The sequence below is a fragment of the Bombina bombina genome, chromosome 1 (genome assembly GCF_027579735.1).
Source record: "Bombina bombina isolate aBomBom1 chromosome 1, aBomBom1.pri, whole genome shotgun sequence".
Taxonomy (NCBI): Eukaryota; Metazoa; Chordata; class Amphibia; order Anura; family Bombinatoridae; genus Bombina; species Bombina bombina.
Window position 1 is genome coordinate 1043204473 of NC_069499.1, and position 23213 is coordinate 1043227685.

Here is a 23213-nt window from a genome sequence, read left to right on the forward strand (position 1 = left end):
CTACAACGTAAATGGTCTAACAGGTTTTTTACTAGCATGTAACCATATCTTGTAACCAGAGCAACGGAGAACTGTGAAAAAAACACTCCTCCTGGAGATGGAAGAATCATCATCATGTGGAATGCCAGCCAACCCAACCTTACCACATCCTGCTGCGTAATCATAAGTCATCTTTAGATGAAGACATGAAATGAATACACTATTATGTTCAATGTGCAAATGGAAGATAAAGTCAGTATTATACATTTGATGCATATGTTAACCTGTCCAGACATATTTACTAAGTATTCAAAACTCTCAGTTAACACCAACTGAATAGATATTAAAAAAAAAAAAAAAAAAAGACACACACACACCCACAGACAGAGAGAATGCCACAAATGTAACTCAAAATATAAATTTAAAGCTGTTCTGTTCTCCCTCTCTCTTTACGCATCTTATTTAAAACTTTAAGGAGAAAACTGGAGGATACAAAGTATCTCCTTTAAAGTGATGGTAAATTCACCCCAACAGTTTCACATATTATGAAAGGTCTTCTCCTAACTAGCATATCGATATGCTTGTTTAGCACAAAAGTCAGCTGTACTTCAATTTATCAGAGTTTTATTCACTCTATATTAGCTCATCTAATGCAGCCTCTCACTACGATTTTCATTTGGCTTACTTGACTGGCAGCTGTTGTAGCCAATCGCAGCCTCACCATGCGCCCCATGTAAATGAATTACCGCACGCTCCCGTGCTTGGAACTCTGCCTATAATTTAAAATGTGCATGCGCGACCCTCTACACTATTTGCGCAACATAAACAGTGATGCTGATAATCTACACACATACATACACACATACATTATGGTCACGTATTGACCCCTTCCAAAAGTATGAAGCACCTTGTAAAATAGAAATGTATTGTTCCTCTTAAAGGATTATAAAACTGTCTGTAAAGTAAACATGCACATTAGCTAATATTAAATAAATCCTACTTACTGTTTCTCAAATGAAGTCTCTAAGTAATAAAAATGTAAGCCCACAAACGACAGCCCACAAAATAGGGCTGTCCAACACACACTCTAACTGACCAATCCAAATCACTAAATTGGCATATTAACATTTCCAGAGTGCACTCCTCAACGCATGCGCACTCAAGTCTTTGGTTTCCCTGAAGACTATTGCCAGGTCTTGGGATGTAAATATAGCATGCGCATAACTTTAATGGTTTCAGTGCGTATCTTTACAAAAGCGTTGTTCCGTGTTAGTTGAGAGATGTCCTGTTAAAGATACAATGATTTATGTTTATTCTCGTGGTCACATTACAAATGAGTTATTATTATCGGTTATTTGTAGAGCGCCAACAGATTCCGCAGCGCTATACGAGTTAAAAACAGAACCAAAAGAAATTTCAGTGTATTTTCATTTCAGCCACTGAATTTGAGGTTCTATTTTCATCTCATGATTTCATCATTTCAAGCTTTGCTTGAATACAGGTATTTGCTTACAAAATGTATTTGGTAATATATTTACATGCAAATAAAAAAAATTAGTTTGAAAGAGAACCTTCAGTTAATACTTGGAAGCCTGTTCACAATAACACATTGACATTCCATTGCGCATGTGTGGGTATGTGTGCGCTACTATGAAGTATTTGAGCATATTTTCAATAGATATTAACCTAGACAATGAAACATTTAACATGTTTGCCTTTACTATCCCTTTAAGGAAGACAAAACACAGAAAGGGGGGAAAAGCAGTTTTCTTTAAAGAGACCGTCGACCCAGAATTGTTAAGGTTTAAAAAGATAGATAATGCCTTCACTACCCATTCCCCAGCTTTGCACAACCAACATTGTTATATTAATATACAGTACTTTTAACATTTAACCTCTAAATTTCTGCCTATTTCTAAGCCACTACAGACAGCCTCTTTTCACAACCTTTATTAGCTTTTCACAGCAAAATACTGCTAATTCATGTGTGTAATATAGGTAACATTGTGTTCTCTACCATGGAGTTGTGCATGGCACTGCACTTATTGGCTAAAATGCAAGTCAATAGATTATTAATAAATAGCCATGTGATAAGGGGCTATCAGAAGAGGCGTAGATACAAGGTAATCGCAGAGGTAAAAAGTATATTAACATAACCATGTTGGCTGTGCAAAACTGGGGAATAGGTAATAAAGGGATTACCTATCTTTTTAAACAATAAAAAGTTTGGAGTAGACTGCCCTTTTAAGGTAAAGGCTGACATTCCTTTGCAAGCAAATATTCACCCAATCAGCAGCAGACCTGACAGGAGTCACCTTTACTATGACATGAACCACCCTACAAGTAACATTCATATGTTTTGCTCTGGTTGCAATGTCCCTCTTAGCCTACAGGTTTAGTACAACCTTAAACAATTTAAACAGGCACTTTTTAGAAATAAGACATTTTTTGATAATTGTAACATTTTCCCCCTTGACAACTTATACATTGAGAAAATAGGCAAATTACATTTGAACCATGCATATCATCAGTTCATCATTAAGATTGTTTAGAATTAATCATCCAGCAATAATAAAATAGTACTACATTTTACCTCTTGTATTAATGGCCATATCAGCTATTTTCTGAAAAGCATCCAAGAAGGATCCAGTTACAACGGTTGTAGTCCTAAAACAAAACAAGGGATTATTAATATATTTCTTCACAAACACAGGGCACAATAATCAAGCTAATCAATAGACACATACTGATAAAATAAATACATATCATGATATCTACAATGGGTAGATAATCAAATATGTATAATTAGGTACAGGAGGTTGTTAATAAATCAGTGTCATATTTCCGCTTTTCTTATTATCAATTATTTATTGAACCAACCGATTACACAGTTTTGAACAGAGTTATAAGGACAAAAGAAAGATCTTACTAAATCTAAACACATTTGTTACCTGTGCAATACAGTAGTAATGGAACAAATTGAGTTGCAGACAGGAGTAATATTGGGTTTTACAAGGCGGAGATCATCAACAAAACATTAAAGTCAAAACGTAACTTTCATGATTCTGATGGAGCATACAATTTTAAACAACTTTCCAATTCACTTCTATTAACAAAATGTGCACAATAATTTTATACGCACATTTTCTGAGGCAACAGCTCCTACTGACCATGTGCAAGAACTAGGAAAAAGGAAAGGAAAAAGGAAAGGAAAATTGAACTGACATACAAAACATTTTTTTGAAATTCAGAATAAGTGCTACTGCATTTTCTTTTTTACTATTCATTTGTTGATTACGCAATTCCACTGTTCAATGGTCCTTTAAAGGGTCAGTTTACTCAAACATTTTCTCCCCTTTATTTTTTTCTCAATGATCCACTTTACCTGCTAGAGTGTATTAAATTGTTAACAAGTATTTCATTTACCCTTATATTGGCATTTGAAATAGTTGATTAAGCCTGTGATATCCCCACCTATTCTGAAAGTTTTTGGCCTTAGGTCAAGCTATATATAATCTGTGTAAACACAGCCATCAGAAGAAATTACACTCCCAGTGGGGTATAGAAGAGATAAGGTAATACAATGTTTATTCTCTCCAAGTATTGATCTTTGGTTTACGGATATATATAAGATAAAGAAGCAGGTATATGTTCATAATGTGATAAAGTAATGAGATCTGATTGTACCTACAAGCTAGACCCATTTTTATTAGGTTGTGGCTTCAAAAGACAAAACCAGCTAATTCATATCTATACCATAATTGCGTTTGTAATGCGTCCGTCGCCGTCGGCAGTTGCGCACACATCCTCAAGGGAATGTTGGGAGTGCGAGGCAGCCAAGAGTGTTTGCTGGGCGCGCAGTCAAAAGAATTCACCTGGATGCAGCAAAGTTGCATCCAGGTGGATTCCGAAAATGGTTAGGGTGGTGAAAGAATCCATTGGCTGACATTTTCACATCAGCCAATAGGATCAAATGGTGAACAGCCAATCGGATGAGAGCAACTGAAAACTTATTGAAAGAATCCAATAAGATTTCAGTTGCTCTAATCCTATTGGCTGTTCACCAGCCAATAAGATTTCACTTGCTCTGATCTTATTGGCCGATGTGAAAATGTCAGCCAATAGGAATGCAAGATACCCCAATAAATATGGGGTACCTTGCATTTAATCTTCACTGTGTAGCGGATGATCGCTTGAAGAGGAGCCTCCACTCCGCAAGAGGAGCGCCGCTGAGGAGCACCACGTCTGGAAACACCGCTCCGCATCACCTTCGCTGGTGGATGATGAACCCGCCTGGAAGACCTTTTCCCGCCTGGACATCAGGAACCGCGAGTACCTATTTGGGGGTTTAGTGTTTTTTTTTAAAAAAAAAAACATTTTGTTGTGTTTTTTATTTTTTATTTGGGGCAATCTGAAAAAGAGCCGAATGCCCTTTTAAGGGCAGTAAAAAAGAGCCGAATGCCAACTTAAGCCCAATGCCAATACAAATGCCCCTTTAGGGGCAATGGGTAGTTTAGGTTTATTAGTGATAGGTTTTTTTCATTTGGGAGGGTTTGATGGGTGGGGGGTTTTAATGTTAGAGGGGGGATTAGTATTTTTTTTAGGTAAAAGAGCTGTTTAACTTAGGGCAATGCCCTACAAAAGGCCCTTTTAAAGGCTATTGGTAGTTTAGATTGGGGTTTTATTTTGGGGTGGGTTTTTTTTTTTTTTTTTTTTTTTTTAAAGGGGGTATTAGATTAGGAATATTTATTTTTATTTTTGGATAATGTGATCTTAGCTTTTTTATTTTTTGTAATTTTAGTTATTGGAAAGGGGGATAGGGACAGGGACAAATCCTGTGTGCTGAAACTTTTTTTTTTTTTTTTTTTTTTAACAGAGTTTCTAGCTTCTTATCCATGGGCTTCTTAAACGACAAACTATCCGCAAACGGCATAGTGGTGCGCTTAGCAAGCGGGGAGATAGCTCCATCCACCTTAGGGACCCCCACAACCGAAATTGGGAGTCGGGAACAATTTCTTAAAGGAAGAAGGGGAAAAATTGAGGACCCAAGCCTTAAAGGGACACTGAACCCAAAATTTTTCTTTCGTGATTCAGATAGAGCATGTCATTTTAAGAAACTTTCGAATTTACTCCTATTATCATTTTTTCTTCGTTCTCTTGCTATCTTTATTTGAAAAAGAAGGCATCTAAGCTTTTTTCTTGGTTCTGAACTATGGATAGCTCTTTTTTATTGGTGGATGAATTTATCCACCAATCAGCAAGGACAACCCAGGTTGTTCACCGAAAATGGGCCGGCATCTAAACTTACATTCTTGCATTTCAAATAAAAATACCAAGAGAATAAAGAAAATTTTATAATAGGAGTAAATTAGAAAGTTGCTTAAAATGTCATACTCTATCTAAATCACAAAAGAAAAATTTTGGGTTCAGTGTCCCTTTAACCATTTATTCGTAATAATATTTGCCATCTTAACGGGAACCGGGAAACTTTGTGGCACCACCCTGTCCTCAAACCTTATAAAGCTTAGGAATAGGGTCGGGGCTCCGCTCCGGTGACTGCCAGGTTCAGTGCCGCAATCGCCCCTAACACAGCTGTCACCCAGGAGCTGTCAGCAACTGCCGAGACCGGCTTAGGACAGGGGCTACATCCCTACACGGCCACGGAGAGAGAGACAAGTCGACCCACTTGGTGGGGAGCTGGAGAGATCCGGAGGCAAGCTACACGTAAGACCCTCTCTTTACTTCTGGCCAGAACATAGCAAGAGATTTTGGGGGACATTTAAACACACTCACTATTAACCGGAGGGGTCCGGGCGGCACCATTGCAAGTGATAAAGGCACAGCTTGGCAGGGACACACGGTGTGCAGCTTTTCAGACGGCGGGAAAGACGCCATTTTAAACCCACGCTCCATACCCTCACCTAAAGGACTTGCACAGTGCGAGCATCAGCATGATCCAAAACTTTAAAATTTAATAAGCAATAAACAAACCCTCTCCATAGGCTCATCAGACCTGATCTCTCTACCCGGGAGGCTACACTTATTAGGGGCGGCCTGGGAAAATTGGGAGAGACTCATTTGGGGCCTATAAGTCAATTGACGAGAGGGACAATATAACACCTTCTTCAGCTCTAGACTACTGTCACTAGTCGCCTTAATGTGAGAACAGAGAAGCGGAGCAAGGCAATAAACCTTTATAGCATGTAACTCCAATTTTTTATTGGACAACAGCAGGCATGTGCATAGTAAGTTAACTCCTAAGCCAAATCCTGAGAATTAAAAGGGAACCAGCATCCTTTATTACACTCACGAGTTTCCTACCCTACTGTTTCTTATTGCACTCCCTTGAAACAAGACAGTATGAAAAATAAGTCCCAAACCGTTAAAGAGTGCCTTTCTAGGTCACAAATGAAACAGAAAAGCACAGATAAAAATAGCCCAGCTAAAGCCATTAGCCCGTCAACGAGCAACTTAAGGGACCCCGAGGCCGCTCACCCGGAAGACCCCAACAGAGATCTACTGTCTCAGATTAAATCCTTGTTCCAGGAAGATTTAAAACAGCTTTACAAGAGATAGACAAGATATCAAAGAAATAGGTGGGAGAACGGCAGAAATTGAGGAAAGACTTGACACTATGGCTGAAGAAATCCCAGTTATTAAAAACTCCATTCAGGACAATACATCCTACATAACTAAACTGGAAGACCAGCTTGAAGATCTTGAAAACAGATCCCGCAGATCCAATCTACGAATCAGGGACCTCCCAGAATCCTATAAAGACCTCGAAGCAACTATGACAGATCTGTTTCAACAGCTGGTGCCCGACCTTGACCTGCACCTATTATTAATGGACAGAGTACACAGAGCCCTCACAAGGCTCAGCAAAATACAAATAGGGACGTAGTTCTTAAGATGCATTACTACCATGTGAAAGAGCTCATCATGAAAGCTGCCAGAGAAAAAAAATGCATTGAGTTCGAAGGTAATAACATACAGATTTTTGCAGACCTTGCCCCCATTACCTTAAGGAAGAGAAGAAATTTGAAACCTATAACCACAGCCCTCACCAAGGAACACATCAAATACAGGTGGAATTTCCCCTTCAAGCTAACCTTTTCCTATCAAAACAACAACTACGCATGCTCCACTCTGGAGGAAGGAAAAGCCATACTGGACCGACTAAAAATCCAGACAGACCTCCAAACATCACCCACTATTCCAGAAGCCCAGAAGAAATCTATCCAAAGAGAATGGACTCCAGTGGGGAAAAATAGTAAAGCAAAGAGACAGAAAACGAAGCTGAGCAGTACTACACAGGCAGCCCACCTTACCGATGATGAGGACTCCTCCACTTAATTAAGAGGTTTAGTATATAGACTTTCAAGTTTCTGAATTGTTCCACAGACTGATTGAACTGATTTGAGCCACACGAAAATTTGCTCCTACTTGTCATCTTCAGTTAACAGTTTGACCCTGTTTTTCTTATTTACAGTTCTAGTGTTTTAAAGTTCAATAATAATTACTGGAAGAGATTACCTCCTCCGGTTTTGGACTGATAGCACCATTTTAGAATATAGTCCATCTCGCATTCTAAATTGTTGTCACCACCTTTATTGCTGGACTAAATGTTGCATATAAAAAACATACTTAAATTCTCAGGATTTTACCCTTCCCCTCTAATCCCTTTGCCCTTCCTCCATACCTTCCCCCACCCCTCACCCCCCCTTAATTTTTCCTGCCCCCGTCTAACTACAAAGAATTGCACATGTTCACATTAAAGAATATAGGTTTATTTGTCAAATAATGATTTCTCCTGTTCACCTGTTTGATATAATCTTCAACATTGCTCAACTTTTTGTTACATGTTTTTTTATCTTTACTGAAATTTTTGAACTTTGCTCTCTCATTACTAGGTATCTCTCATTGTCATATATTAAACTTTGCCTTCCCTCTGCTCGCAAAACAGATTTGGTACATTCTCCGAATGAGGAGACAACATATAGGACGGTCCGCACTGCTCTCCCCCAGGAGTCCAGAATTTGGGTTCCTCGAGTATATGATCACAGGTACCGTTTAAGCTACCCCCCCACATAACCGCATCATGTCAATAAACATCATCTCACATAATGTAAGAGGCTTAAATTCAGATGTCAAGAGGAAGAAAGCAATTCTAGAATATAAAGCTCTAAATGCGCACATAGTAATGTTGCAGGAAACACACTTCACACCTAAATTCACTCCCAAATACTGGGATAAAGCTTTTCCCACCCAATACCACGCTATAGGACCTAAAAAAAAATGTGGGGTCTCAATACTAATCCACTCCACTTTGAACTTTCACGAAGAATCGGTTGTGAAGGATAGGGAGGGGAGATTCTTAATAATAAAGGGAACGATTCAAAACACTCCTGTCCTCATAGTCAACATATACGCCCCAAATGATCAACAGGTAAATTTCATCTCCAAGTTAAGCAAACATCTCACATTGTGGAAAAGACATAAAATGATTGTAGGAGGGGATTTCAACTGCACTATGAATGATAAAGTAGACAGATCGAATCAAGCCTTTTCACAAAGTATCTCGCCCAAAAAGAGGAGTAGAGTCCTGTTGGACTTTACCACAGACCATAACCTGATTGATAGTTGGCGATCATTGAACCAGAATGTCAGAGATTACACATACTACTCCCCAGCACACACAACACACTCCAGAATAGACTACATCCTCATCAGTCAAATTCTAATGCCTCTGCTAACCAGAGCCTCAATTAAAAATTGCTCATGGTCTGACCACTCTATTGTGACAGTGACTCTGGCAGGAATGCTTAACCCACTTAGATGTAAAACTTGGACCTATGACCCCATTTTGCTCCAGGATAGTGTGATTTTGGATAAGGTACAACAACAAGTTAGGGAATTTATTGAACTTAACGATGGCTCTACTGATAACCCAATCCTCGAGTGGGGAGCCTTGAAAGCATATATTAGAGGGCTTTTGATTGCAGAATCAGCCAAGCAACGTACACTCATAGAAGCTACCAAAACAAAACTAAGATTAGAAGCAAATGCATTGAGATTACAACTTAGCACATACCCTACAAACACCATAGCTAAACAATTAAAAACAATAAATGAGGAATTAGATAAACTCCTAAACAAAGAGGCACTTAGATCAATAAGGGTAATTGACACCCAATACTACATCTACGGAAACAAACCAGATAAAATGCTTGCTAATAAACTGAAGGAAATTACTAGAACCACTACAATCCCCCAGCTGCAAACACCAGACAACAAAATCACCAATGATCCCCAAGCCATAGCGAACATATTTGCAGACTACTACAGTAGATTATATAACTTAAAGACCAGCAATACACGAAAGGACATGACTACAGAATTAATAAACTTTCTAGGAGACAGTCCCTTCCCAGCCATTACCGTAGAAGATCGTGACTCCCTAAATAGACCCATAACCCACGAGGAAATAAAATTTAGTATTAAAAACCTCAAAGGCTCAAAAGCCCCAGGCCCTGACGGTTACTCTGGTCTTTTCTATAAAACCCTGCAACCTTTATTAGTTCCGCAACTAGCTAAGGTGTTTAATTCAATGCTTCAGGGAAAGGAAATACCCAAGGAATTGTTAATGGCGAGAATCTCAGTTATACCTAAACCAGGAAAAAATAAAAACCACTGTCAAAATTACAGGCCCATCTCACTAATTAATCAAGATATTAAACTATTCACCAAAATTTTAGCAAATCGTCTCAACCCCCTCCTCACCAAACTAATACACCCTGATCAAGTGGGGTTTATCATGCAAAGGGAAGCTCCAGACAACACAAGAAAAATAATAGACTTAATCAATATAGCCACAGTTAAGGGAACGCCTTCTCTGTTCCTATCTCTGGACGCAGAGAAGGCGTTCGATAGGATTGATTGGGACTTTATGTTTGCAGTGCTGGGTAGGGCGGGAATTAAGGGTCCTTTCGCTGATGCATTGAAATCATTGTATTCGTGCCCTACTGCATATGTCAAACTTTCCGGATACCAGTCCCACTCAATACACATCAATAATGGCACACGTCAGGGTTGCCCGCTTTCCCCACTGCTATTTGCGTTAAGTATAGAACCCTTAGCAATCAAAATACGAGACAATCGAGACATTTCTGGAATCACAGTAGGACAGACTGACCACAAAATTTCTTTATTTGCGGATGACTTAATACTAACACTGACCAAACCATTGCTCTCCCTACCCCCAGTGTATGACCTAATACAGCATTTTGGACGCATTTCAGGCTACAAAATAAACGAGAGTAAATGCGAAGCATTCGGTATTAAATTGCCACAGCACACCCAAAAATTAATGAAATTAAATTTCTCATTTAGTTGGCCAAAAAAGTCCATCAAATACCTTGGAATTAATCTATCCAGCAATATACATTCCCTTTATTACCTGAATTATTTACCAATATTCTCACATGCCAGAGAGCTGTTAGCGAAGTGGATGAAACTGAAACTATCCTTATATGGAAGAATTATATCTATAAAGATGTCTTTACTCCCCAAACTACTATACTTATTCCGCTCTCTGCCAATAACACTACCACTCACGGAACTGCACAAACTCCAGAGGGACATTCTTCACTTTATATGGCAGGGCAAAAGGGCGAGGATTAATAAAAAAATCATGTGCACTGACAGGAAGGGGGGGGTGGGATTACCAAACCTAGTCCCATACTACTATTCGGCCCGTATGGCGCAAACCTTAAAGTGGTTCCACACCAGTAACATACCACAATGGGTTCATATTGAATCTAAGGCCCTAAACATTTTCCCAGTATCTAACTTATTATGGACCCCACATAACACTGCGCCACATAAAAAATATGAATACATTGCTATACAACATACTATATACATATGGAAAAAACTAAATTTAAAATTTCCTCTACTCAGTAAAAAATCGAAAATAACCCCTTTGATAACTCAACATTCTCTTATTGATACAGCTACACAACAGAAATGGAGCAACAGGGGGTTGTATAGGATAGCAGATGCATATAAAGAAGGGTCACTGATGACCTATGATCAATACCAAGCCCTTGACCCTGAGGATAAACATATTTGGTACCATTACCTACAACTAAAATCTAGGGTTCAACAGATAATGGGGAGTGAAAGAGCCCCACCCTGCACTACACTAGAAACATTAGGTTTATCGACCCATCATATAAGGGGAGGCATCTCAACCCTATACAAAATCTTCAACCGGCCACCGAAAGCTGACAAATCTCACCTCATGTTAAAATGGGAACAGGACACGGGGAAAACGTGGTCAGTCGAACAGTGGACAGAGAACCTTATGGGTGGGTTATCATTCTCACAAAACGCAACACTCAAGGAAAATTTTATAAAAGTGGCCTTTAGGTGGTACCTTTATCCGGCTAGATCGGGAGGGGGGAATGACCCACTAACTAAATTGTGTTACAGGGGGTGCGGAGAAACAGGGACCTACACTCACATGTGGTGGAGTTGTAGATACGCAAAGGAAATTTGGGACCATACCTCCAACCTCATTAGCGAGATCTTTCAGAAGAGGGTGACTTTAACTATGGAACAGGCCTTACTCCACTTCCCGATTGGGGAATTCACCAAACATAACAACAGACTAGTTATGTGGATTTGCACTATAGTTAGGTTGAGTGTTGCCCAATTTTGGAAGAGTGCCCCACCCAGTTTTGATAGGGTAAAGCAAAAAATATCTTACCACTTCGAGAAAGCAAGCGCAGTAGCTGAAACCCTAAATAATAGGGAAGCATTCTTGTTGCAATGGGAACCTTACATTCACTACTATGAGGCCTCCAAAAGGGGGGGGAGAGCAGGAAATGTGGATCATGCCATAGATAGAGAGCAATAAAAGATATAAAAGTGTTTTTCTCTTTATTTTTCTTTTATTTTTATTTTTATACTTAACTACTTTACAAGTGAGAGTTGAGCATAAGTAATGTTGGATTCATTAGATTATTATTTGTTTTGTTTTATGTATGTATGTACAAAAACCTAAATAAAAATATTTCAAAATAAAGCTTAGGAATAGAAGGTTCCTCGGGTAACTTAGGTTCAGGAAACTTCAACGTAGCCAACACTTTCTTTAACAGAAAGCGTAAGTGCTCTATCCTAAATCTAAAGTCTGGTTCGTCCGCAGCCGGTGGCTTAGAGGCAGCCGATTCAGACCCAGAAAGAGCCTCCTCTGAAGTATCAGAGGTGTCTTCATCAGCGGATAATCTAGCATCAGATAAATCCATCAAGTTGGTAGATCACCCCTGGGAAGGATAGCAGTATTTAACCTTTCGCTTGCGCTTAGCAGGGCAAGGTAAAGCACTAAAGGCCGCAGACACTGCCGCTTGCAACTGTTCCGAAAAGTCTGGCGGTAAGAGGGCCCCTCCCAAAGAAGGATTAGTCGTACAATTGGGAGCTGCATGTGTAATCGGAGATGATTGCAGAGAACGCACCTCACAGGACGGAGACGGCTCAGTTGTACTAAACATCTTAGTCTTTTTAGATATAACTACTTTATCAAGGCATGTGGAACATAGTTGAATAAATACAAAAATTGGATGCGCCAAATATTCTGCACGTATACTATATAGATAGTATATCGTGTATTGGGTGGAATATTCTCACAATATTGCTCAATAGTGTGTAAAAAACTGACTAATCAGCTAACTTGTGTAACACTACCCAATGTGTGAGTTGAAAAATATTAAACACACCTATTCTTTAAAAGTGCAATATCACTAATGAGGTGCTGTTACCAAAACATACAATCAAAAATTGCAGCCATAAAAAATAAAAAAACTTAAATAATAACTGTGCAACAATCAGTGGCAATAAAATATTCTAAAAAATCCATAATGTTGTTTATCATACACAGACGCTCAGGACTGCAACAAATAAAGGTTATATCACTTAGAGTGTATGGCAATCTTATTGTCCCGGATGAGGGTGTGAAGTCTCGCACACTGGATATAGTGTTGGGGTGATCCCCTCTATTGCCAGTGATGGGTGGAAGGGATTCATCTATCAGATAAAGGACCAATTTGTGGCTTGCTGCTTCTTCAAGATTTTAGTTGGTATACAGTTCTGCAGTATTAAATATAGAAAGAAAAGAAGGCGCCACAATAGTGTAACATCAGTGGTGTGTACACAATCCCCCACTCCAAACAGTTGTACTTACAAGAAACAGAATTTATGTTTACCTGATAAATTACTTTCTCCAACGGTGTGTCCGGTCCACGGCGTCATCCTTACTTGTGGGATATTCTCTTCCCCAACAGGAAATGGCAAAGAGCCCAGCAAAGCTGGTCACATGATCCCTCCTATGCTCCGCCTACCCCAGTCATTCGACCGACGTTAAGGAGGAATATTTGCATAGGAGAAACCATATGGTACCGTGGTGACTGTAGTTAAAAAAATAAATTATCAGACCTGATTAAAAAACCAGGGCGGGCCGTGGACCGGACACACCGTTGGAGAAAGTAATTTATCAGGTAAACATAAATTCTGTTTTCTCCAACATAGGTGTGTCCGGTCCACGGCGTCATCCTTACTTGTGGGAACCAATACCAAAGCTTTAGGACACGGATGAAGGGAGGGAGCAAATCAGGTCACCTAAATGGAAGGCACCACGGCTTGCAAAACCTTTCTCCCAAAAATAGCCTCAGAAGAAGCAAAAGTATCAAACTTGTAAAATTTGGTAAAAGTGTGCAGTGAAGACCAAGTCGCTGCCCTACATATCTGATCAACAGAAGCCTCGTTCTTGAAGGCCCATGTGGAAGCCACAGCCCTAGTGGAATGAGCTGTGATTCTTTCGGGAGGCTGCCGTCCGGCAGTCTCATAAGCCAATCTGATGATGCTTTTAATCCAAAAAGAGAGAGAGGTAGAAGTTGCTTTTTGACCTCTCCTTTTACCGGAATAAACAACAAACAAGGAAGATGTTTGTCTAAAATCCTTTGTAGCATCTAAATAGAATTTTAGAGCGCGAACAACATCCAAATTGTGCAACAAACGTTCCTTCTTTGAAACTGGTTTCGGACACAGAGAAGGTACGATAATCTCCTGGTTAATGTTTTTGTTAGAAACAACTTTTGGAAGAAAACCAGGTTTAGTACGTAAAACCACCTTATCTGCATGGAACACCAGATAAGGAGGAGAACACTGCAGAGCAGATAATTCTGAAACTCTTCTGGCAGAAGAAATTGCAACTAAAAACAAAACTTTCCAAGATAATAACTTAATATCAACGGAATGCAAGGGTTCAAACGGAACCCCCTGAAGAACTGAAAGAACTAAATTGAGACTCCAAGGAGGAGTCAAAGGTTTGTAAACAGGCTTAATTCTAACCAGAGCCTGAACAAAGGCTTGAACATCTGGCACAGCAGCCAGTTTTTTGTGAAGTAACACCGACAAGGCAGAAATCTGTCCCTTCAGGGAACTTGCAGATAATCCTTTTTCCAATCCTTCTTGAAGGAAGGATAGAATCCTAGGAATCTTAACCTTGTCCCAAGGGAATCCTTTAGATTCACACCAACAGATATATTTTTTCCAAATTTTGTGGTAAATCTTTCTAGTTACAGGCTTTCTGGCCTGAACAAGAGTATCGATAACAGAATCTGAGAACCCTCGCTTCGATAAAATCAAGCGTTCAATCTCCAAGCAGTCAGCTGGAGTGAAACCAGATTCGGATGTTCGAACGGACCCTGAACAAGAAGGTCTCGTCTCAAAGGTAGCTTCCAAGGTGGAGCCGATGACATATTCACCAGATCTGCATACCAAGTCCTGCGTGGCCACGCAGGAGCTATCAAGATCACCGACGCCCTCTCCTGATTGATCCTGGCTACCAGCCTGGGGATGAGAGGAAACGGCGGGAACACATAGGCTAGTTTGAAGGTCCAAGGTGCTACTAGTGCATCCACTAGAGCCGCCTTGGGATCCCTGGATCTGGACCCGTAGCAAGGAACTTTGAAGTTCTGACGAGAGGCCATCAGATCCATGTCTGGAATGCCCCACAGCTGAGTGACTTGGGCAAAGATTTCCGGATGGAGTTCCCACTCCCCCGGATGCAATGTCTGACGACTCAGAAAATCCGCTTCCCAATTTTCCACTCCTGGGATGTGGATAGCAGACAGGTGGCAGGAGTGAGACTCCGCCCATAGAATGATTTTGGTCACTTCTTCCATCGCTAGGGAACTCCTTGTTCCCCCCTGATGGTTGATGTACGCAACAGTTGTCATGTTGTCTGATTGAAACCGTATGAACTTGGCCCTCGCTAGCTGAGGCCAAGCCTTGAGAGCATTGAATATCGCTCTCAGTTCCAGAATATTTATCGGTAGAAGAGATTCTTCCCGAGACCAAAGACCCTGAGCTTTCAGGGATCCCCAGACCGCGCCCCAGCCCATCAGACTGGCGTCGGTCGTGACAATGACCCACTCTGGTCTGCGGAATGTCATCCCTTGTGACAGGTTGTCCAGGGACAGCCACCAACGGAGTGAGTCTCTGGTCCTCTGATTTACTTGTATCTTCGGAGACAAGTCTGTATAGTCCCCATTCCACTGACTGAGCATGCACAGTTGTAATGGTCTTAGATGAATGCGCGCAAAAGGAACTATGTCCATTGCCGCTACCATCAACCCGATCACTTCCATGCACTGAGCTATGGAAGGAAGAGGAACGGAATGAAGTATTCGACAAGAGTCTAGAAGTTTTGTTTTTCTGGCCTCTGTCAGAAAAATCCTCATTTCTAAGGAGTCTATTATTGTTCCCAGGAAGGGAACCCTTGTTGACGGGGATAGAGAACTCTTTTCCACGTTCACTTTCCATCCGTGAGATCTGAGAAAGGCCAGGACAATGTCCGTGTGAGCCCTTGCTTGAGGAAGGGACGACGCTTGAATCAGAATGTCGTCCAAGTAAGGTACTACAGCAATGCCCCTTGGTCTTAGCACAGCTAGAAGGGACCCTAGTACCTTTGTGAAAATCCTTGGAGCAGTGGCTAATCCGAAAGGAAGCGCCACGAACTGGTAATGTTTGTCCAGGAATGCGAACCTTAGGAACCGATGATGTTCCTTGTGGATAGGAATATGTAGATACGCATCCTTTAAATCCACCGTGGTCATGAATTGACCTTCCTGGATGGAAGGAAGAATAGTTCGAATGGTTTCCATCTTGAACGATGGAACCTTGAGAAACTTGTTTAAGATCTTGAGATCTAAGATTGGTCTGAACGTTCCCTCTTTTTTGGGAACTATGAACAGATTGGAGTAGAACCCCATCCCTTGTTCTCTTAATGGAACAGGATGAATCACTCCCATTTTTGACAGGTCTTCTACACAATGTAAGAATGCCTGTCTTTTTATGTGGTCTGAAGACAACTGAGACCTGTGGAACCTCCCCCTTGGGGGAAGTCCCTTGAATTCCAGAAGATAACCTTGGGAGACTATTTCTAGCGCCCAAGGATCCAGAACATCTCTTGCCCAAGCCTGAGCGAAGAGAGAGAGTCTGCCCCCCACCAGATCCGGTCCCGGATCGGGGGCCAACATTTCATGCAGTCTTGGTAGCAGTGGCAGGTTTCTTGGCCTGCTTTCCCTTGTTCCAGCCTTGCATTGGTCTCCAAGCTGGCTTGGCTTGAGAAGTATTACCCTCTTGCTTAGAGGACGTAGCACCTTGGGCTGGTCCGTTTCTACGAAAGGGACGAAAATTAGGTTTATTTTTTGCCTTGAAAGGCCGATCCTGAGGAAGGGCGTGGCCCTTACCCCCAGTGATATCAGAGATAATCTCTTTCAAGTCAGGGCCAAACAGCGTTTTCCCCTTGAAAGGAATGTTAAGTAGCTTGTTCTTGGAAGACGCATCAGCCGACCAAGATTTCAACCAAAGCGCTCTGCGCGCCACAATAGCAAACCCAGAATTCTTAGCCGCTAACCTAGCCAATTGCAAAGTGGCGTCTAGGGTGAAAGAATTAGCCAATTTGAGAGCATTGATTCTGTCCATAATCTCCTCAAAAGGAGGAGAATCACTATCGACCGCCTTTATCAGATCATCGAACCAGAAACATGCGGCTGTAGCGACAGGGACAATGCATGAAATTGGTTGTAGAAGGTAACCTTGCTGAACAAACATCTTTTTAAGCAAACCTTCTAATTTTTTATCCATAGGATCTTTGAAAGCACAACTATCCTCTATGGGTATAGTGGTGCGTTTGTTTAAAGTGGAAACCGCTCCCTCGACCTTGGGGACTGTCTGCCATAAGTCCTTTCTGGGGTCGACCATAGGAAACAATTTTTTAAATATGGGGGGAGGGACGAAAGGAATACCGGGCCTTTCCCATTCTTTATTAACAATGTCCGCCACCCGCTTGGGTATAGGAAAAGCTTCTGGGAGCCCCGGCACCTCTAGGAACTTGTCCATTTTACATAGTTTCTCTGGGATGACCAACTTGTCACAATCATCCAGAGTGGATAATACCTCCTTAAGCAGAATGCGGAGATGTTCCAACTTAAATTTAAATGCAATCACATCAGGTTCAGCCTGTTGAGAAATGTTCCCTGAATCAGTAATTTCTCCCTCAGACAAAACCTCCCTGGCCCCATCAGACTGGGTTAGGGGCCCTTCAGAAATATTAATATCAGCGTCGTCATGCTCTTCAGTATCTAAAACAGAGCAGCCGCGCTTACGCTGACAAGTGTTCATTTTGGCTAAAATGTTTTTGACAGAATTATCCATTACAGCCGTTAATTGTTGCATAGTAAGGAGTATTGGCGCGCTAGATGTACTAGGGGCCTCCTGAGTGGGCAAGACTCGTGTAGACGAAGGAGGGAATGATGCAGTACCATGCTTACTCCCCTCACTTGAGGAATCATCTTGGGCATCATTGTCATTATCACATAAATCACATTTATTTAAATGAATAGGAATTCTGGCTTCCCCACATTCAGAACACAGTCTATCTGGTAGTTCAGACATGTTAAACAGGCATAAACTTGATAACAAAGTACAAAAACGTTTTAAAATAAAACCGTTACTGTCACTTTAAATTTTAAACTGAACACACTTTATTACTGCAATTGCGAAAAAACATGAAGGAATTGTTCAAAATTCACCAAATTTTCACCACAGTGTCTTAAAGCCTTAAAAGTATTGCACACCAAATTTGGAAGCTTTAACCCTTAAAATAACGGAACCGGAGCCGTTTTAAACTTTAACCCCTTTACAGTCCCTGGTATCTGCTTTGCTGAGACCCAACCAAGCCCAAAGGGGAATACGATACCAAATGACGCCTTCAGAAAGTCTTTTCTAAGTATCAGAGCTCCTCTCACATGCGACTGCATGCCATGCCTCTCAAAAACAAGTGCGCCACACCGGCGCGAAAATGAGGCTCTGCTTATGCTTTGGGAAAGCCCCTAAGGAATAAGGTGTCTAATACAGTGCCTGCCGATATTATTATATCAAAATACCCAGATAAAATGATTCCTCAAGGCTAAATATGTGTTAATAATGAATCGATTTAGCCCAGAAAAAGTCTACAGTCTTAATAAGCCCTTGTGAAGCCCTTATTTACAATCGTAATAAACATGGCTTACCGGATCCCATAGGGAAAATGACAGCTTCCAGCATTACATCGTCTTGTTAGAATGTGTCATACCTCAAGCAGCAAGAGGCTGCACACTGTTCCCCCAACTGAAGTTAATTGCTCTCAACAGTCCTGTGTGGAACAGCCATGGATTTTAGTTACGGTTGCTAAAATCATTTTCCTCATACAAACAGAAATCTTCATCTCTTTTCTGTTTCTGAGTAAATAGTACATACCAGCACTATTTCAAAATAACAAACTCTTGATTGAATAATAAAAACTACAGTTAAACACTAAAAAACTCTAAGCCATCTCCGTGGAGATGTTGCCTGTACAACGGCAAAGAGAATGACTGGGGTAGGCGGAGCCTAGGAGGGATCATGTGACCAGCTTTGCTGGGCTCTTTGCCATTTCCTGTTGGGGAAGAGAATATCCCACAAGTAAGGATGACGCCGTGGACCGGACACACCTATGTTGGAGAAATTAAAGCACTTGATAAGTGCCACGACGACAGTCTGAGCTCTTATAGTCGCTCAGCAGACTACTCCTCGGTTTTCCTGGATGCCTCTGCGGAATTTTGATGTCTTTATCCACAAACCAGTGTACATGGAGACCAAAGGGTGCTTACAGAATCAGACCAAACCAATACTGTGTTTAGCCGTTTCAATATGATTTCCCCAAGCTCCAACTGAATCTGGTATTAGGGCTATATGTTCAAATAAAGTCTGTGTAAAGTCTCAAATATATAAAAAGACTTATTAAAATAGTGCTAAAACACAACACGACGTTTCATGGTCTTACACCGACCGTTTCATCAGGTGAATTACATGCTTCAATTAACCACAGACTTAAATGTATTTCTGAGCGTTTTAAGGGAAACAATGTGCATGCGTGAAACTTTCTGTTAGCAGGGAGACCAATCATCTTGCAGGCTGCATTGGCCAATCAGGATCGTATTAGAATCACACACCTCCAAGCTAAAGAAACTCTATAGGATATCAATCATAATTTGATACATTTCAGTAACAGGCTATCTATACATAGAGATGTTAATAAACAGTAGCCAATATGTTTATATTTCTGTTTAATTCGATTTGCCAAAAATGACTCACGCTCGCACATTGCTATTACCCCGTACAATCTAATCACAATAAAATATCAAAATCAGGATATAAATAAACCTGATATGCAAGGTTATTTCTCCTATATCTATCTACAACTATAGAATACAATATAACTAAAAAAATGATACACATAATTTTGTTCTAATTCTCGATGTCCATATACTAAAACATTATGTTAGTGTTATTGCGCTAATAGACTAAACTGACCTAGACACAGGGAAAATATAAAAAATAGAAAATATAAAAAACAATAACACAAACATGACCGGACCCCTTTAGCAATATCTCAGTAATCGCCTGACAGAATTGCGGGCCAACGACTAATATAAATGTAGTTATAATCCTATACTAGACCAGATTATATAATATACTATTGACCAAACTGTATAAGTTCCCCTAATCAAAAATGGTCTGATGTACTTGCCATACAGTTTATATAGCCAATTAGAAGGGAGGTGCTTACCAAATGATGGGAAATAATGTACTGATCTACTAATCAGACTCTACTCCCCCTATTCCTCAACAGTCATCTATCTATTGTGTACCTTAATTGGATCTATATACCCAAAAAGTCCAACCCTAACAAGCCGGTTCAAAATCTCAAGTATTCCAAAATTGGTTTGATGTATATATGAATTTATTAATTATTGGAATGTTCAGCCTCACTTTCAAACCCTGATATACATAGTTTCCTATTCCTATGTGTGTAGTGGAGTATATATTATATCTCATTATCGTAATCGGTATTTAACTTTCTAATGGTCCCAATTTAGAGTATATATATATATATATATTTTATATATATTATATATATATATATATATATATATATATATATATATATATATATATATATATATATATATATCTCTATCTATCTCTCTTAGATGTTGATTCTCAATAATGGACCACACAGTACCCCAAAAAAACATTTTTGTACTAGACCCCTTAGTTATTACTGTAAAATTTCTATATACCCTTAATTGTTAATATACGAATATATGTACCCTTTTGCATGTGAGTGCGTCATAAGCATTATTATTATTATCAAGTGCTTTAATTCTTGTAAGTACAACTGTTTGGAATGGGGGATTGTGTACACACCACTGATGTTACACTATTGTGGCACCTTCTTTCATTTCTATATTGGAACATAGTTGAGCAGGCGGGTTTACCGTAGCCTCCTCAAAATACAGGTATTAGATCTTGGTAAAGAGGGAGTACCCTCTAACGTGTCAGAGTCCTCCATAACGTGCACTTTTAAAATGAACTATAGAAGAAAAAAAAATGGCACCTTTATACCCCAATGGCCGGGGCACTCACTACCTCCTATGACACAGGCCCCACAGAGAAACCACTTCTCCTGTAAACCGCACAGTCAGGAAAGAGGAAGTCAATGAGGCCACACCTGGTCACATGGAGTGCAATGAAGGACCGCCCCTGCTGCAGGAAGAAAAGCGCGCCAAACTGACAGGCTGCGCAGTCTATCCAAAACGAAAGTAAAATCTCAATGTTCTCTACATCTGCTAGAGCCTCATCTCACACCATGTCGCAGCATAAACATAATAAATCAAACCATGTATAAAGCCCCCCTATTCAATAATCCCCTTCCGGAGATATTAATCCTTGATTCCATACAGATAAAGGAGTCACACTGTGACCCTGTCTTCTTACGTTATCATATAATATAAAATTAAACTATCTTACCGGAATAGTCGCTGTGAAACAGACAAACAGCCTCTCAAGTTTGACTGTCTTGTAGCATTGCACCTGACATGGACTTGAGTGATAGCAGGCATTGAAACTCATCAACACTGATTGCTTAGGGAGTTGTTATACGAGTCTGGGATGGTTTCGCAGAAAGACTCTCCCTGCATCTCCAGAACCTAACATTTGTCAATGCTCTCACTGAGAGGCTGACAAGACTACTTAAAAACAGAATTTATGTTTACCTGATATAATTACTTTCTCCAACGGTGTGTCCGGTCCACGGCGTCATCCTTACTTGTGGGATATTCTCTTCCTCAACAGGAAATGGCAAAGAGCCCAGCAAAGCTGGTCACATGATCCCTCCTAGGCTCCGCCTACCCCAGTCATTCGACCGACGTAAAGGAGGAATATTTGCATAGGAGAAACCATATGATACCGTGGTGACTGTAGTTTAAAGAAAATAAATTATCAGACCTGATTAAAAAACCAGGGCGGGCCGTGGACCGGGACACACCCGTTGGAGAAAGTAATTTATCAGGTAAACATAAATTCTGTTTTCCTCCAAACATAGGTTGTCCGGTCCCACCGGCGTCATCCTTACTTGTGGGAACCAATACCCAAAGCTTTAGGACACGGATGAAGGGAGGGAGCAAATCAGGTCACCCTAAATGGAAGGCACCACGGCTTGCAAAACCTTTCTCCCAAAAATAGCCTCAGAAGAAGCAAAAGTATCAAAACTTGTAAAATTTGGTAAAAGTGTGCAGTGAAGACCAAGTCGCTGCCCTACATATCTGATCAACAGAAGCCTCGTTCTTGAAGGCCCATGTGGAAGCCACAGCCCTAGTGGAATGAGCTGTGATTCTTTCAGGAGGCTGCCGTCCGGCAGTCTACATAAGCCAATCTGATGATGCTTTTAATCCAAAAAGAGAGAGAGGTAGAAGTTGCTTTTTGACCTCTCCTTTTACCAGAATAAACAACAAACAAGGAAGATGTTTGTCTAAAATCCTTTGTAGCATCTAAATAGAATTTTAGAGCGCGAACAACATCCAAATTGTGCAACCAAACGTTTCCTTCTTTGAAACTGGATTCGACACAAAGAAGGCACGGACTATCTCCTGGTTAATGTTTTTGTTAGAAACAACTTTCGGAAGAAAGCCAGGGTTTAGTACGTAAATACCACCTTATCTGCATGGAACACCAGATAAGGAGGAGAACACTGCAGAGCAGATAATTCTGAAACTCTTCTAGCAGAAGAAATAACTTTCCAAGATAATAACTTAATATCAACGGAATGTTAAGGGTTCAAACGGAACCCCCTGAAGAACTGAAAGAACTAAGTTGAGACTCCAAGGAGGAGTCAAAGGTTTGTAAACAGGCTTGATTCTAACCAGAGCCTGAACAAAGGCTTGAACCTCTGGCACAGCTGCCCAGCCCTTTTGTGAAGTAACACAGACAAGGCAGAATCTGTCCCTTCAAGGAACTTGCAGATAATCCTTTCTCCAATCCTTCTTGAAGAAAGGATAGAATCTTAGGAATTTTTACCTTGTCCAAGGGAATCCTTTAGATTCACACCAACAGATATATTTTTTCCATATTTTGTGGTAAAATTTTCTAAGTTACAGGCTTTCTGGCCTGAACAAGAGTATGAATAACAGAATCTGAGAACCCTCGTTTTGATAAGATTCAAGCGTTCAATCTCAAGCAGTCAGTTGGAGTGAGACCAGATTCGGGATGTTCGAACGGACCTTGAACAAGAAGGTCTCGTCTCAAAG

General features: G+C 40.5%; 1 protein-coding gene across 1 annotated transcript in view; it reads right to left on the reverse strand.

The window, feature by feature from the left end:
• Positions 1–23213, reverse strand: part of LOC128662824 (protein MTSS 1) — a 734156-nt gene that overhangs the window by 589911 nt on the left and 121032 nt on the right. The window contains exon 3 of the mRNA XM_053716804.1: positions 2573–2646. Within this exon, the coding sequence (XP_053572779.1) occupies positions 2573–2646 (74 nt within the window). The remainder of the gene's footprint in view (positions 1–2572; positions 2647–23213) is intronic.